Here is a 16728-nt window from a genome sequence, read left to right as displayed (position 1 = left end):
CACTGCACTGCTGCCTCTGCTCCTGCTGTCCCTGTAGCTTCCTCCCCCCCTGGGGGAGAGCAGTTGTTTGCCTCTTAGCCTTCTCTGGGGGTTCAGCACCGCTTCTGAACTGTTCAGTCTCCTGCCTGTGCCGCCTCCTGCAGGGCTCCGCTCCATGTGTGCCTCCCTGGGCAAGGTGCCCAGCCCGGAGCTGGCATCATCCCGCAGCTCAGCTATGAAGGAGCAGCAGCTCATGTTGAGTCCACTTGCTGAGGGGGATGGAGAGGAGCAGCTGGGATGTCCCCTACCCTGGCATCCTTCCTGTCGTATTTCCCAGCTGTCTTCTGGTGTTCCTGGGCAATGTGGTCCAGATGGAGGAAAAAAAACCCAGACTTGCTCTCCCTGCAGAGCTCTGTGATTTAAAACAGAAGTTGAGTATAAGTATTGTGCAGAGGAAAAAATGTATAGGAGGGGAGGGGAGGCTGGGTAACCTGGCGGGGGGGTGGTTAGTCCTCCTTGGCCGGTGGTTTTCAGCATGCCCATCTCTTTGGGATCTGAGTGACGTATTTGTAATAAGCAGCTGGAATTCCTGTAGTCCTGTTGGAGTCCCCCCCCATTGCCACAGGACCTCGGCACCTCTCTGTGTTGATCAGAGTAAGAGGAGTGCTTTGAAAACGTAATCCTTTCCCAAGTTTCAACCTGCAGCCCTGTGGCTTTCCGTTACACTGAAGCATCGCTCTTGCAATGTGCTGAAACACGACTGGGGCAGACACAGGAACTTCTACTCAAAGTGGAATCACTTAACTTAAAAATAATATCTAGAATACTTTGCATTCCTCTCTAATGCCAGGAAAAGCCTTAGTACTTGGTGTGACCTGTCTCCACATGCTGCTTATTTGGGTTTGTTTTCTTACCCTCAGTGGGTAGAGCTACCAAAACCAGCGACAAGCCAGACTGTCCTGGAGGTTACGGCTGTCCAAGAGAGACTTGTGTTGTCCCCTACTCCTCCTGCAGGACTTGGGATTATGGTGTGCAAGACAGTACTTTCTAATGCTTCTAAGAGATGAGTTAAGCCCACGAAAATGAGGTGCTTATAACGGCGTTACTCGGATATATTTAGGAAGATGAAGTTAATTGTTATATTTTTATGACTATTAAAAGCTACCCAAAGCCAAGGAGCTCACCTTGTACTCAGAGATACAGGGAAGAAATGTTCTATTGCCAGAACTACTCGTACATGTCTACTACAGCGCTTAAGACTGAGAGCTGTTCGTGAAACCCTCATTAAATTGACATGTAGCTTATTATTGTGGAAATAAATCTGGTTCCTATAGAAACTAGTTGCTTGCGACTGGTGGGGCTGTAGAACAAGTCTGTTTCAATAATTGCGCACCCTCCTGACGAGGCATCGCTTCTGTGCATTATGTGGAGTTTTCTCAGCATTAGCTCTCCTGTCAGGAGCTGCTGAGGGGATGCTGCTGTATTTTCTGAAGGGGAAAACAGCCATGGAAGGGAGCAAATGAAATTTTTCAAATCTCTGTTATTAGCTGAGACCCCAAGAACAGCTTTTAGGGTGGATTTCGGCTAGATCTTCCACCAGGCACACAGGTTTGGGATTGTAAAACTCGCCCATGGCTGCAGAGTGAGTCCTGGCCAGAGCAGGACCTGAGCTTCAGGGGGCCCAGTTAACCCCATGGCTGACCCATGGCACCGCACTTTCTCTGTTGCTTCACCTGTAGATCGAACAGGCTGAAATACATGTGCTTTTGTGTATTGTTCGTAGTGACAAATACAGCCAGTGTGCTTTAAATCTTCGAGTCAAATTATCATCTGTCTTTCAAAACAGAGTACTGTGTTTTTGACTGAGTTGTGGCAGTTAATTGCTGCTTTATAATTGCTCCAGTCCTGTGATGAATTCCACCTCCCAAGGAACCCTGCAGGACCTGCACAGATCAGGGCCAACTTGCTCTGATCTGGTTGAACAGGCTCATAATGCTACCTGGGATTAAAAGAAATGGATACTTAGTGAAATGTGATTCCCTTTCTTTGTCACGGATAACTTTAATCAGTGTTTTGGGAGCACAGGGAGGGGGTGTCTGCAGGCGTGCTCAGCCCTTCAGCTGTTGGTACCATGGTCGCAGACCTCTGAAAGTTCCTGCTGGCAGCAGCAATGACATGGATGAGTTCATTCTGCCACCTTCTGTGTCAATCAGGTGGAGTCTTGCTGTGTTAAAGACAGGAACAGGGGAAGAGGGAGAAGGAATTTGTCAAGATAAAAGTGCAAATCATGGGAGAATTAACTGGTTTAAACTTCACAAACTTCCTTAAACTCTGTAGGCCCTAAGCTTAAGGTGTTAAGATTGACCAGCGGAAGAGATGCAGCCAGAAGCTGTAGATATGGCTGGTGCTTGCTCAGAGCTGAGCCCTGCTGCAGGTGCGTCTGGGTGGCCCCAGCACATGTCAGCTGCCCGTGTGTGCTGTGTGTGCAGGTGGCCCTTCGCATCCGTCCCATCAGTGACGCCGAAGCAGAGGAGGGAGCTGCGCTCGTTGCCCGCAGAGTGGGCGAGCAGGTGAGCTGGGGGTGGTTCCTGGGCTGCAGGAAAGCCCCCGTGCTGGGGACTGGGGAGTCTGCTGGGTGTCATGCAGACCGCCACGAGACTGGTTCACGTGCAAACACTTGCTTTCGAATCCTGCGAACCCCCGGCCTTGCTGTGCCACAGCAGGGATGCAGCTTCCTGGGCAAATGGCACTTCTCTCCAGTTCTGCACCTTACACCTCTTACACAGGGATTGCAGGAGGTCCCCGATTACCTTTTCTACATCACTACATCTATTTACGTATTCTTATTGTGCCCTTGTTATTTACCTTTTTTTCCAATGTAGACCCCATTATTTTCTATTGTGCTTCAGCTGATATTTCTCTGAACCCTTTCTGAACGCACGCTAATTCTGTAATATATCTTGTCACCATGCCATAGTCAAACAATAGCAGCCCTCAGAAGCAAAGAGAGCATGAATCTCACTTTCCTCTTTACGGATTATCTTATAAATGCAGTTTTTATTTAGCACCTGACTGGTGAAACAGCCTTCTTTCTTTTCCCCCCTTAATTTTTTTTTTAAAGCAGCCATTACCCTCACAAAGATATCAGCTTTATTTTTATACAGCTTATTCAGACTTGCATCATCTGCTCTGAGATCTATTTGCTCTAATGGAAATCTGGGAAGGAAATGTGCATTACATTAGTCTGAGTAACTTCTATCTATGAGAATGAGCTTCTCTTAGTAACGCAAATAACTGTAATTATGAAAGCAAATTAATTGACTGGGCAGTTGAAATACTTAAATTTCTTGGTGCATTTTGATTTACATTCATGTTCCCTGCTATTTTTACTTCCAGCCTAACTCATTTGGAATTGCTTCTGCCTGCTTGTTAATCCTAACTCAAAATTGACTCTGTTGGTGTCTTGTTACGTTTTAATGCTTCTGTGCAAGAGCGGAAGAGTCATGCTTTTGGAATACTGCTAGTTAGACGAGGTGTTAGCCCCAGATTGGAAGAGGAGGACCCTCTTTTGGATGCAAACAAAATCTGGACATTACCAAAGCTCAGTAGAAGGGGCCTAAAAGTGTTACAGAGCAAATCGCTGAAGGAAACATGCTGACCTTGTCCTCCAAGTTCTGCTCTTGGCTGTCATACTTGCACGTGCATACGATTATGCATCAACCCATCTTTTGCAGGCGAATCCTGCCACTGACAATAAACCAGGAGTTCCATTCAGAATTTGTTCTTGTGTTGCTTCAGGTGTTAAGGCCTGAGCAGGACCAGTGAATACACTAAAAAAAAAAAAAAAAAAAAAAGTCATTCTGGTAATTGAAAACTTGCAGATCAAAACTAGAGATACTCTAGAGACTTGGAATTTAGCAGGAAATGCAGAAGAAGAACCAAAGCCGTAACATTTCCCAAATGCCTGTGGGCATTTGTCCTAGATACTTGTCTCCCATGCCTGGCACACCAATGCAGTTATTCCGTAGGTCAAGTGGTGGTTGATCCATGCTTTAATTGCTTATATAATGATCTGTTTACCTAAGAGAGTGAAAGCTACTCTGGAGTAAGAGACACAGGGTTCTCTGTCCCTTCCCTTGAGGCTTGAGCATCTCCTTATGAGCCGTTTCAGTGGAAGAGAAAGAATATATACTGTGATAATTATGTACTGAAATAGATCCTAAGGGACTGAAAAGAAACAGAACCAGTTCTGTAACCTGCTGCAACCCCTCTCCTACCTTTTTTTTTTCCTTAATAAAAGCCAGAAATGGAATGACATTTCTGTCCTTGAGCAATGCAGGTACTTCCATCAGTCCTTGTGCATGAAATGCTTTGGCAGATTACTTTGGGCACTTTTGCTCCCAAGGAACTTAACTGTTTTCTTTCACAGCTCCTCTGTCTGAATCTTGGCTGAAAATTGAGGTAAGAGGTCCCGTCTCCATCCTGCCTGCATAGAGGTTGGTTGGGTGTCACGGCCCTGCAGCCACTGCTGTTGCCCAATGCCAGCAACCGTTCCACTGCACAGCTAACCTTCAAAGCATTTTGCAGCAGCTGCTGGTTCTCCAGATTACATTGGTTGCACAACAGAGCTTGTTGGCCTCAGCATTGTGTACAGAAGTGTGTTTTCCACACAAAGCTGCAGGGCCACGCTCTTCTTGTCCAGAGCTGTGATGGTGATAGTGCTGCAAGAAATCCTGACAGGCTGTTAACCATACCCAGGTATAACAGGTCTTTCCTCTGGCTTTATCTTGTAACAGAGGGTGGTCTTGATAGATCCAAGCGAAGATCCAGACGACATCTTGTGAGCTAACAGATCCCAAGAAAAAACATTTGTATTTGACATGGGTTTTGATCATGGAGCAACCCAGGTAACATTCTTCCCCTTTTTAACCAAAAGGCTTAATATTAGCATTTTTTTCCCTCCTTAGATGAACGTTTTCGGCATGTGAGTAGACCTGCACATCCCAGAGGCCACATGTCACCCAGGTGAAACGTGACAGTGCTGAAGAGCAAGAGGACTGCGAGGGTTTTCCTTTAGTCAGGGAAGCGGGGAGACACGTGCAGTATTGAGCCTGCCTCTCCCTCCTGCACCAGCGCTCCCCAGGTGCATCGCTCCTGAGTGGAGATGGAGAGCTTTGTCTCCTGAGGTCTCCAGTGAATGAGATCATTGCCATGTTGCTTGGATCTCCTCTCACATGCTTCTTCCCTGCACCTGTTTTACAGGCTTACGCAGTGAGCTCTAGTGCCCTTACTGAGCTGTGTTTTGCAGTACAAGGATTTCATCAGCACCTGCATTTTGTGATCACCATGATGTGACTGCAGCCCCGCTTCTCACAAGTAGTTCAGTTATCTGTGTGCTCTTTTACATTAAAATTCAGCATAGCACACTTGTATGCTACCTAAGACATTTTTGGAGGCCCAGTGGCACTTCTCAATAAAGGATTAGGTCAGGGAGAGAATTTACTCCCTTCTTCAGCAGACACAAAAGAAAAACAAAGCATTCCATGTTCAGAGTCCAAGAAAACAAGAATATTTAAGGACATTTATTCTAGTAAGCTCCTGCATCTTGCCTGCCTTTAGAAAATTCAATAAAACTTAGTGCTTTTCTGCTCATTTTGAGGATGTGTCAAAATTCAAATGGCTCATGAATTGTTCCAAAGCCCAGGAAATTTGTAAAACATAGAAAATCATGGGGAATGTAATTGGGTATAGATTATTTGGACAGCTGTTGTGCCTGACAAAAAATCTCTGCTTTTTTGGCTGAATTAGGAGGAAGTATATGTGTCCACAACCAAAAGCCTGATAGAAGGAGTCATTTCTGGCTACAATGCAACCATTTTTGCATATGGTCCAACAGGTAAAGTAGTTCCCTGTAGCTGTACTGCTCCAGATGAATAAAATATAGCTCTGCAAACCAGAAATGAGCTGTAATGCCGATCAATTGCTTACTGTGAGGACGAGACTGAAGCGTTAAAATACCGTTCTCATTGGGAAGTGTGGATCTCCCTTAAATGCTGAAGTAACAACAAAGCTGTCCCGTGTAAGTTGTCACTGTCACTGAAACTGTCCTGTTTAAGTTGTTGAGGTGGAATTCAGTGGAGACAAATCTTCCTGTTGAAAAGGAGGAGGAGATGAGAGCGTCTGTGCAGTGCTGTAGACTCATCTCAGGAGAATAGACGTAGCTGCAGAAGGCACTTACAGACTACAGACTACATGAAAATATATTTCTACTCTAGCTCTGAACACCTAGGTGAGCAGTTAACATACGTAATCTGCCCGTCTGCAAGTCCTCTTCCTGCCCGTTTTGGATGGCATGTGCCGTGTCTTTCCTGAGGCAGTGTCATGGTGGGATGAGAAACAGGAGTAACCAGAGCAAGTTAGGGGATGAAGGACAGAAATCAGTAGGAAACCAGGCTTCATTTGTTGTGGAAACTGGCTGACATGGAAGTTTGGCTTTGCTGCTCTTCTTTGTATCTTCAACAGGAGCAGGAAAAACCTACACAATGCTAGGGATGGACTGCGAACCAGGGATTTACATCCGTGCTCTTGATGACCTCTTTAAGGCCCTTGAAGCTTCCACCAAGGAGATGGATTACACAGTCTCCATGTCCTACCTGGAGGTGAAGTGTCTGTGTTGCCTTGGATCCAGGCTCTGTGGAGCAGGCGTGATGAGAAGGGGGGAGTCCGGGCCTGTCCATTGAAATGCAGGATCAACTCAACCCTCTCTGCAGACCTAAGGACCCAAGGCGAGTTTCACACCAACCCCTTGTTTCTTACCCTCAGATCTATAACGAGGTGATCCGTGACCTCCTGAACCCATCCTCTGGCTTCTTAGACCTGAGAGAGGACCCCAGAGGCAGCATCCAGATAGCAGGAATTACGGAAGTCTCCACTACAAATGCTCAGGAGGTGCTTTGGGCTATGGTCCGTGATGAGGGAAAGGGAGAGAGGGGTGTTTTCATTCATCAGTGCTTTAACATTTCTTGACACTTTCCTATTGCCTGTGCCTTGCTCAGTAGCAGGACCTTTTGTAGCAGGACCTTGGTGGAACTGGATTAATGTGAATTTTATGGAAAGGGCTCATCATGGAGCCATGTGAGTGGTAGAAATCAGGCTAAAATCTCCAGCTAAGCTCCTGCTAGCTCTACTTCCCCTGAGTGCATGCTGCTTTCCTGGAAAGGCAAGAGTGCTTTGATCTGTATACACATCTCAAAAACCATTTGGAGAGGGAGAAGAAATAATGAAATTCCCTTGAGCTACCCCGATGTGCACTTCTGCATGTGCCTTGGATGTGAGATGAACTGTCATGAACCCACACTTCCAAGGTTGCAAGCTAAAGGGGGAGATCTGGAGAAAATCAACAGCAAAACCCCCACTAGCATAAGCGGGACCAGAGTTTGCCCGTGCCCTGGGTGAGGGGTTCAGTCTGTGGGGAGCACCATGCTGCGGCTCAGGCAGAGTCATACGCCTCTGCATGTTGTTCTGCGTTGTTTAGATCATGCAGCTGTTAATGAAAGGAAACAAGCAACGCACCCAGGAACCTACTGCCACCAACAAGACGTCCTCCCGCTCGCACGCAGTCCTGCAGGTGACAGTGATGCAGAAAAGCCAAAGTAAGGTGATCAGCGAGGAACTGCGGATTGGAAAGCTTTTCATGGTTGACTTGGCAGGGTCGGAGAGAGCAGCTCAGGTATGGCTGGAACTCAGCAGCTTTTGGTGAGACCAGGCTAGGTGCCTGTCCTCATCCTGAACACTCCGTTGCTTTTGAGAAGTAGTTTGTATCTGGGACAGCCTGAAAATAAAAACAAAGTTTGAAGATATTGGTAATATCTTGTATTAGGCCAACTAGTATAATAGGAAAAATGTAAACCAGCTTTTGGGTGCAGCCTTTCCCGAAAAAAAAAGAAGGAAAAACCAGCAGTGATTTTCACATTTAAAGAGAAGCTGAAGTCTGTTAGGCAGGGATCACCTGTGCTGTCAAAGAGAAAGCTGGTGCCTGTGGAATAGAGGGGTGGTGGTGGGTGGAAAATAAGGCAGCTGGCTCCAGTGGGAAGGAGGAAATGCTGGAACTCAGGGAGGTGATTTGAGGGAGAGAGATTTTACATACCAGTATTTCTACTGAGACCAGGAATTCTGGAGTGATGTAGTTGTGCATCTTAATTTCTGAAATAATCTGTAGAAGATAATTAATAGCTGTTATCTTTTAAGAAGTAAGAAGAGCTGGGTCATCTTCTCCAAGAAATGTACTGCTGCCAGTATCTCTGTGCCTCAGAATGGGGTTTAACCCCACACTTTCAGGCTGATTTTTCAGGAGGCATTGCTTTGTCATCCAAACCTTGACCCAGTGATGCCGCACATCTTCCCCAGGCACAGACCCACATTCTGAAGCGTGTGCTTTGTCTGCCTGTCCTACTCCCTCTCTCCTCTCCCCCCAGACTCGGAACCAGGGCAAGAGGATGAAGGAAGGAGCCCACATCAACCGCTCGCTGCTGGCTTTGGGCAACTGCATCAACGCTTTGAGTGAGAAGGGGGGGAGCCGGGCCCAGTTTGTTAATTTTCGAGACAGCAAACTCACACGCCTGCTGAAGGTACTGTAGTACACCAAGGGTCAGCAAGGAGCTCGGTGTGTCTGTTGCTGGTATCACCACTTGAATCAGACAGGGCTTAAGAGCTGATCCTTGACTGTCTCTGTGCATTGTCTTTATCCAGCTCGGAACAGTCCTCCTGGATCTTGCATGAGCTTTGCAATACAATCAGGGCTTGAATCAGACACAGCTGTTTTTGTAACAAGCTTGTTGTCTTGTGATCTCTGTGGTTAAGGAAAGGCTTCCTACAGGGCTAAGGAAATCCTATCGATTTGGGTCATATGTCTAAGCTTGCAGGTGACCAGTGATTTTTTTAATTAACTTACTGGCTTTGAATGTTTCGTCCCTTCTATAAGATTTGGCTGAAATTGGCCAATAAATTTGGATATTGTTGGGGCAGGAGGAAGAAAGACTGAGAGTGACTCTGTGCTGTCATAAATTGCCTCTAGCTTAGGAAATCAGAAAGGTTGCAGACACACTCTTTGCTATGATGGTTATTTTATGGATACTTCACAACCTCATTTATGAACCTCACCTTGAGCCTTGGTGCTGAGCTACCACTGCTGTTGCCTGACAGATGTGTTTTCTAGACAACAGTGGGGAGGAGAAGAGATGGATAAAAAGGCAGGCCTCTGTTGTGAGCAGAACTGAGAAGCTGCCAGCACATTTGTGGAAACTGATTTTCTTGCAAAAATTCTTTTGTAGAAAGTTAATTACTTGCTGATTTTGTTGTTGATGGAGAGAGGGCGTAATGAATGGTCTTTTACCAGCACTTTCTTCACTGCTAATTGGGGTTCTCCACCAGAAACTCAATGAACTGCTGGGGTACCCGACCATGGTGGTTACCACCAAGCAGCAAGACCCTGCCATGTCCATATTAACCTCGTCAACTTTGCATCCCTCTAGGACTCCTTAGGGGGCAACAGCAGGACTGTTATGATTGCACATATCAGCCCAGCCAGCACCTCCTTTGAAGAATCTCGAATGACCTTGATCTATGCCTGTCGAGCAAAAAACATCAAGACACAGGTAAATGAACAAACAACTCACAAGGAGGTGGGGGTTAGAGATTAAAGCTTGCAAAGTGGAAATTCAAGAGGTAGTGGATGAAGGGAGAAAAAACTTCAAGAAGGGGCAGCGCAGGGTGGCGTAGAGGCTCTGTGTGAGTGACAGGAAAAAAAGCAGATGAAGGGAACAGTGGAAAGCAAATTGTGTGGGTCGTGGATAAGAAGAGGAATATGAGGGTCAAAACAAAGGAGCAGAATAATGAAAAGGCAGAAGCTTACGAGCCTGGTATGGACCCGGGTTCAGAACATAAGGAATGATGGCTGGAGGAAGACTACTGGGAGGAGGCATGTCCCAGTGGGGATGCTGGGCCTGGAAGAGGAACTGGGGGGGCTGCAGAAAGGAGGAATAAAATGGATAGGCTTGTGGGGCGAAGGAAGCTGAACAGTGATCTACAACAGGGTTTTCACTCTTTGTGGATCTCTGTGTTTTCCCTGTGGACACAGGGTCTGTGGCTTTTCTCTGTTACCTTTTGGGAATTTCCCATAATTAAGGAAAACCACTAATTTATGGTTTCACCATTCATGAGGGAAAATTCTTCCCCATCACAGGATTTAGTGCCCTTCCAACTGAAAGCATAGCTTTGTTTGCAGCCATTGTACCAATGATGGACTGCAGGACAAATGCTCACGTATTCTGTCTCACCAGGTAAAATGTAACTTGCGGAATGTCTCCTACCACATTGACCAATACACCAGCATCATCGCAGACCTCCACAGGGAGATCGAGCGTCTGAAGGCAAGGGCGGAAAACCAGGAGAAGGAGAAAAGTACAGTCGGCTCTGACCTTGGGGATCTGCAAGGTAGAGCCAGGAGCAAGGACTGGTCTGGGGTATCTGGAGGGAAGAGAGTGGGTAGAGGAGCTGTGTGGACAGGTTGTGGTAGCGCTTGGCAGGCCTCCATGCAGATGTGGCTGAGGGAAACTGGTCTAGCAATGCTTGTAGAGAAGCAGAGCAGAGAACACAGTCTGATGGCCAGGGGAGCTGAGGTTGTTTTCCTGTGTGAGCCTGTCTCTGATATACTGTGTGACTCTGGACAACACATTCAACCTCCTCAGCATCTTCCCCAACATTAAAATGTGTTGGACTTCACAAACCTGCCCTTGAAAAGACCTTTGACATCAAGTGCTGGCATTTGCTGTGGGAAGTTCTGACTCTCACAGAGACGTGACCAAGTTCTGTAGCCTGCATCATCATGGGCTCTGAGGCCATGTCAGGACACAGAGATCTGTTGTATGGTTTGTTGCACTTAATTTAAAAAAAAAAAAAAAAGAGAGGGGGGCAGGGTGAAGCTTTTTAAACACTGATTGTTCTGCCCTGGGGACTATTCCTTTTGTCAGTGAATCTGGCATGGAATGAAATAAAAATTGTCAATTTCTCTGACGGACAAGACACAAGGTATAACTGGCCTCTGCTACCAATACCCAAGGTCATTTTTAGATAACAAGCACAGAAAAACCAATAACTTTTTCTTTTTGGTGGGTAGAAAGATGGAAGAGATGTCCCTGCAATGCAGTATCCTCTTAATACTCACAAAAGGAGTAGCGCTGAGACCTATATATTGCTAACAATAAAGATATATCAGATTTATTAAGCAAACTATTAACTTCAAGAGACTGCAAAATGAAGCAGAGTCCTATAAATGAATGCCTTGTAACATTTGTAACACCAAGCTGCTTGTGGACCGAGCAGCTTGGTCTCAGGGTAGTTTTGTGGGGACCTGGCAGATGTTTACCTGGCCTAACAGCAGATCAGAAATGTCTTCTCCTGTAGCAGAGAGGCACAGAGGCTCTGAGGCACACAGTGGCCAAGTAATGAACACCTTGCGGGCACAGCTGGTTGGGGCTTTCAGGGAGCAAATGGAGATGCGTCGCAGCCTGATGGAGCTGGAAAACACCAACATTGAGCTGCACGTTGATACCTGCAGGAACCTCCTAACAATCACAGAGTAAGTCTCTCCTTAGCTTTCAACACGATTTATACGTGGACCTCCAAACTCGCCATTAGAAATGCCGATATCCCATGGTCCTCCCAACAAAAATGACAAAAGGATGAGATCAAGTGTAGGTTTGAGATTTACTTGTGTGATGAGGAAAACTTGGGAAGGTGGTGGTCTGCAAAAGGTGCCCAGGGATTTAAGGTAGATTAAGTCCATGCGACTCTGAGCCTTAGATTAAGGTGCTATATTTGCAGCGGGTGATTTCTGCTATTGAGAAACACATCCCTAATCCCTCTGGTCTTGTAAGGAGACTGCAGCCTGCACATGGTGCTGCACTGCAGTGCAGTTGCCTGAGGTACCTCTGTAAGGCAACCTGCTACCTCTAGTATCAGGTTTAAGCTCAAGACTGAAAGCATAGACAGTAGATGCCTCACCTCTGTTTGGCCCTTATTCTGGACTTGAGTTTTAATGGAAAAAATGGATGGCAGTGCAGACTGGGATTGTTGGTCCTTCCATGGTCCAGTCACTCTGTGTTTGTGGTTTCCATCTGGATGCACTGCATCTGGGCATGATTTAATGTCAGAGAAAGTATCATCATCCTTTTCTTCTGGATAATCTGTGTGTCAGTTCCCTCTCATTATCACTAGTCACCCATATAATGCCTCTGTAAATTTTATAGTCTCTTAGGATTTGGGTCTTTTGTAGTTAAAACAGTCTTCAGGACATTAAAGATATTCAACAAGTACCTGTGAATAGGCAACAATTTGTGATGAGGTGGGAAAAAGCACTGTTTGCCTTGCCATGGAAAGATCACAGAGGAGGTCTGTCCTACAGACTTCCAAACGGGAGGAAGATCATTGTGCTCTTCTGCGTGGTTTGTCCAGCTCCAGAGCAATCATTATGCTCTTCTGCATGGTTTGTCCAGCTCCAGAGCAGTCTGGACTAATTAGTTCTACTGCTGTCATGCAAGAAGTTGTTGGACAGATACTATGAAGTGCTATGCATGCATCGTTAAGAGTTATGTCACCATGTCCCAGAAACTCCTTTTTTTGCTGGCAGCTGGGAACGAGAGAAAGATCAGGGTGCATGCAAGTATCGCAAGCCAGCAGAGGAGGAGAAAGATGCAAACACAGAGGAGGAAGACAAGGAAGTGGGTTTCATCAATTCACCTGAACCTCATGAAGTTACAGTAGCAAGAGAAGAGATCAGCCTGCTGCTGGCAGAGCAGTGCAAGACGGCGGCCCTGAAGGTGAGGGGGTGAAGGTGCCCTTGTGGTTGCAAGTCTGACCTCTGCCCAGTGGGTGCTTGAGGGAAGGATGGCAGCAGCGTAACTCAGAGAGGTTCTTGTGGGTTTTGGGCTAGCACTGCAAAAGCAGTGTGGCACCTGCATTGCAGCTGGACTCCTAAATACTTTGCTGAAGGAAACCACACAGGAACATTGTTTGCATCCTGCCTCTTGTCCCTGTGTTTCTTAGCATAAGGGGAAAAGCACCCACTGGGCTTATGCACCCATAAGCGAGCTAATTCTCCCCATTTTCCCTTTCAGGGACACTCTGAGGGTTTGTCACTCACTGGTTGTTCAATGTTTTGGTAATCAGTTTTGGTGATTACTTTTTTTGGTAGCAAACTTCAATGTTTGTGAGTTCCTCTAGGCAAAGACTGTGTGTCTGGATATATCCGCCATGACTGAAACATGGTAGCTGCCACTAGAATAAGCAAAATACTTTTTGTAGATACTACTTTAATCTCAGCATGAAGGATACAGCAGAGAATTGCTCGGATGCCTTTGTTATCACAAGAAGCTGAGCTGCCTAGACAAACCCCTATCTTTTTCAGACAGAGCTGGAGCAGCACTTAGCAAATGCCAAGGAAAAAACTTCCCAGATGGAGGAGTTTTTCTCCAGAAAACTCACCAGTAAGGATCAGCAGGAGGTGCTAAGGCTCCTCTGCAGAGCCCATGAGCTTGAGCTTGGCAACACAGAGCTGCAGGCAAACATGCTTTACAAGGAGAATTTGTTGTGCCAGAAGGATTTTGTGATCCAGCAACTGCAGCAGCACATGCTACTCTCTGAAGAAATTATTCAGCAGCAGCAAATACTAATAAAAGGTAAAGCAGCACCTTTGCTCCTGCTCTGTCATTGTCTCCAAGCTTTGTTGTCTGATGGCAAACTGGAGAACAATCCACCCAGAAAACCTTGCTTGGATGTCATGACTCCACAGTTCTCAGCTGTTTCTCTAGGAGTGATCTTTAGCTCTTCCTCCCCATCTCTGTTCCAGCCCAGAACATTCCTGTCCCAGAGACACTGGCAAGGTTACACCACCTGCACCTCTCTGAGCTGGAGGAGGGGACACTGAGCCGCCTGCTTCTGCTACATTCAGTGATGTCCAGCATGCTCAGGGTAAGGCAGAACAGACCTTTGTGTTGGAGAAACCACGCTGTCCCGTTATCTTGTGTCATAGCCATAGATTCACACACCCCCAAAGCCTGGCTGGGTTCTGGTGCTGGTCAGGAGCTGTACAGAGCTTCGCTTTAGGAACATGTTGTCTCTGGAGCTCTGTTCTCCTTGTCCCCTTCCCTTTGACTCAGAGACTTGATAAGGCTTTTAGTGACAGAGGAGGACCCAGGCAGTGCTGTGCATGAGCCAGTGTGTTCATCCTCCTAGCTGCTGTTGTGTCAGATTGGGAAGAGATAACTGGCTTGGCGGCAAACAGAAAACAAAACATTAGGTGGCCAAACATGCAGCCATCCAAGTGCTGGCTGTAGGAGACTGTCAAACATGGAGGCCTCTGCTCGCTCATGGCACAGTAGATATCCAGGTCCTTGGGTCTTTCCTGAAAGAAATGAAAGATGTCCTCTTTGTCTTTGGAAAACTTGTGTTTTGAGACAGTAAGGGGCTGGCAGGAAATTGCTAGTCTTCAGCAGGGAGTCCAAGCAGCAGCTTCCCCTGTTTATTATGATTAGAATAAACGGGGCAAGGAGTTGGGTTTCACCATGAATAATAAATTTAATGCTATTCATGTTGGGAGGGGAGCAAATAGCAGGTGGCTGGAACTATGGAAAAGCACATAAGGTATCAAGAGTGTCTTTGTGACTGCAGGCTGAGAGCCTGGGCTAGAGGTGGGGCTTTACAGTGAGAAAAATCAGCTGTGGATCTCATTCTTCCCTCTTCCTGCAGCCCCACAACAGTCCTTTTCTGGATGTAAGTCAGCATCTGGATCCTAATAAACATGAGATCAGAAATGTTCTACCTGGGAACGTGACGAATATTCCATGGGGGGTGAAGTTTGGGGGGTGAAGTTTGACATTCCCTCCATCACCCTTGAGTCAGACAGGTAATGCAAATCTTTATCATTAATAGAATTATTCTCTAGGGCACGGGAACCTGGCAGCTCCCAGGTGCTTCCCCAAAACTGGGAGACATCAAACTGGAAGAGCCTCTAGAAACCGGAATCTGTTAGAAAAGAGTTTCCTGCAAGTAGCTCTATGTGTTAGCAGGAACCTTCTCTGCAGAGAGGGCTATGGGAAATGTTCGGATTTGCTTCTGTGGATTGGCAAGCATTTAAACCAAATAAAATGGCAAAGTCTGTGAGAATCAGGGGACGAAAATCTCTCTCCTTCATGAATCCTGAAGTCCTTCCTTGCTGTGTCCTCTATTACCACATTTACCAGGCTTCTGGCTTTTCCCACAGCTTGAGAGCTCTCATCTAGACATGTTTCATCTCTCCCTGCTGATGAAGGGCCTGTGCTTTCATCTGTTAACTGCCTGGCATATTCTTTTCACAGTGGCAGCTGCAGATCATCTAAAACAATGCCCTGGGGGAAGGAGGGGTCTTTGGATACCCATCTCAGCCCAACTTTCTCTGGTTTGCCAAAAAGCCCAGTTCAGCAGGTCAGTGTGGCAGGAAAGGAATTCAAGGCACGTTTGTTGTGGATAGCAGCTTCCTCTTGTGATGACAGAACATGCATGGCAGCTAAACCACAGAATCTATTGTATGCAAGGAAGATAAACTTTGGCAAGCAATAACATCACTCCTAGAGCACTGGCCTTGGGTTTAAAGCCTGGGATTTACTTAAGAGGCCACGGCTTAACTGCCACCTCCAGTTTGGGCTCTCCCTCTGAATCACCAAGTCTCCAGTGTGTCCAGTGGAGTGGCAGGAGTTGTAGAGATGCACCATGGAGTCTGGTGTGAGGGGACCTGCGTTGTCAGGGATGATCGCCATTCACTGGTCTGTTGGGCCCTGATCTGATGTCTATCTGATGAAACCCAATTCACTTAGCACCCTGGAACAGGAGGGAATGTTAAGAGCTCATCAGTTTCTTGCTTGACAGCTGACTCATTTTGTAGCCATCACTCTATATGGGAGATGCACAGTCAAAAAGCTTTGCCTTTGTTTCTCTATACATCGAAGTTACAACAGTATTTCAGGTGAAATTTCATGTCTTCCAGATGTTTGAAAGTGCTTTGAAGGGGAAAAGTATAAAAGCTTTGACTGAAAAGCAAATAATACTGCAATTGCTCTGATTTTTAGCAGAAACCAACAGGTGTTGCTGCCGGAAAGATGAGTCCCAGGCTGCGTTCCCCCACCTCTCTAGGCTTGCATGGGAAAAAGTCACCATCAGACGTTGCTGCAGTTCCACTGAGTCTGGAGACCTTGGAAGAAATTGCTGCAAACACCAAAAGCATCTCCCTCGTTGCAGCCAGTCGCCGTTCCAGAGCCCAACACAAAGACCCTGGGAGCAAAGTCTCCTCGGACCACGTCTCTCAGGGAGACATGCTTGAGCTGAAGTATCTGGAGGCCAACTCCACCCAAGATTGTCAGACAAGAGACAGTGTGTCTATTGGGGGTTTGCTGCTGGACCCTGCGGCTGGGAGCCAGCTGGGCTCCCCAGCCAGGGGAGTGCTGAAGAACAGGAGAGACCAGGGGATGTCTGCTGAGAGGACAGCAAGAAAGGAAAGATCTCGCTCTCTCGAACCAAACTTCCACAGGGTAGGTCTTTTGTGTTTATTTCTAAAGGGGATGGGTTGAACAGAAGGCATGGACCCAGTGGAGCTAGGGTGGTTTTTAAATACAGTAAGAGAAACATAGTACAAACTGCATGAAGAAATAAGTTAAATATCTT

The 16728-nt window shown here is 46.6% G+C and overlaps 1 protein-coding gene across 1 annotated transcript; it reads left to right on the top strand.

Moving 5' to 3' along the window:
- The first annotated feature begins 1610 nt into the window (after positions 1-1610).
- LOC119147902 (kinesin-like protein KIF19) lies at positions 1611-15410 on the top strand. Its single transcript, XM_037387381.1, is given in 15 exon segments — positions 1611-1621; positions 2414-2549; positions 4776-4886; positions 5788-5875; positions 6502-6638; positions 6802-6927; positions 7514-7708; positions 8454-8606; positions 9510-9632; positions 10317-10470; positions 11443-11614; positions 12665-12854; positions 13442-13712; positions 13883-14004; positions 15390-15410. Coding segments are annotated over 15 exon segments (2010 nt in total).
- Positions 15411-16728: the final 1318 nt, after the last annotated feature.

This window comes from Falco rusticolus, chromosome 4 (genome assembly GCF_015220075.1).
Source record: "Falco rusticolus isolate bFalRus1 chromosome 4, bFalRus1.pri, whole genome shotgun sequence".
Lineage (NCBI taxonomy): Eukaryota > Metazoa > Chordata > Aves > Falconiformes > Falconidae > Falco > Falco rusticolus.
Note: the sequence above shows the minus strand (reverse complement) of the source record. Positions and strands in the feature narration are given on the sequence as shown.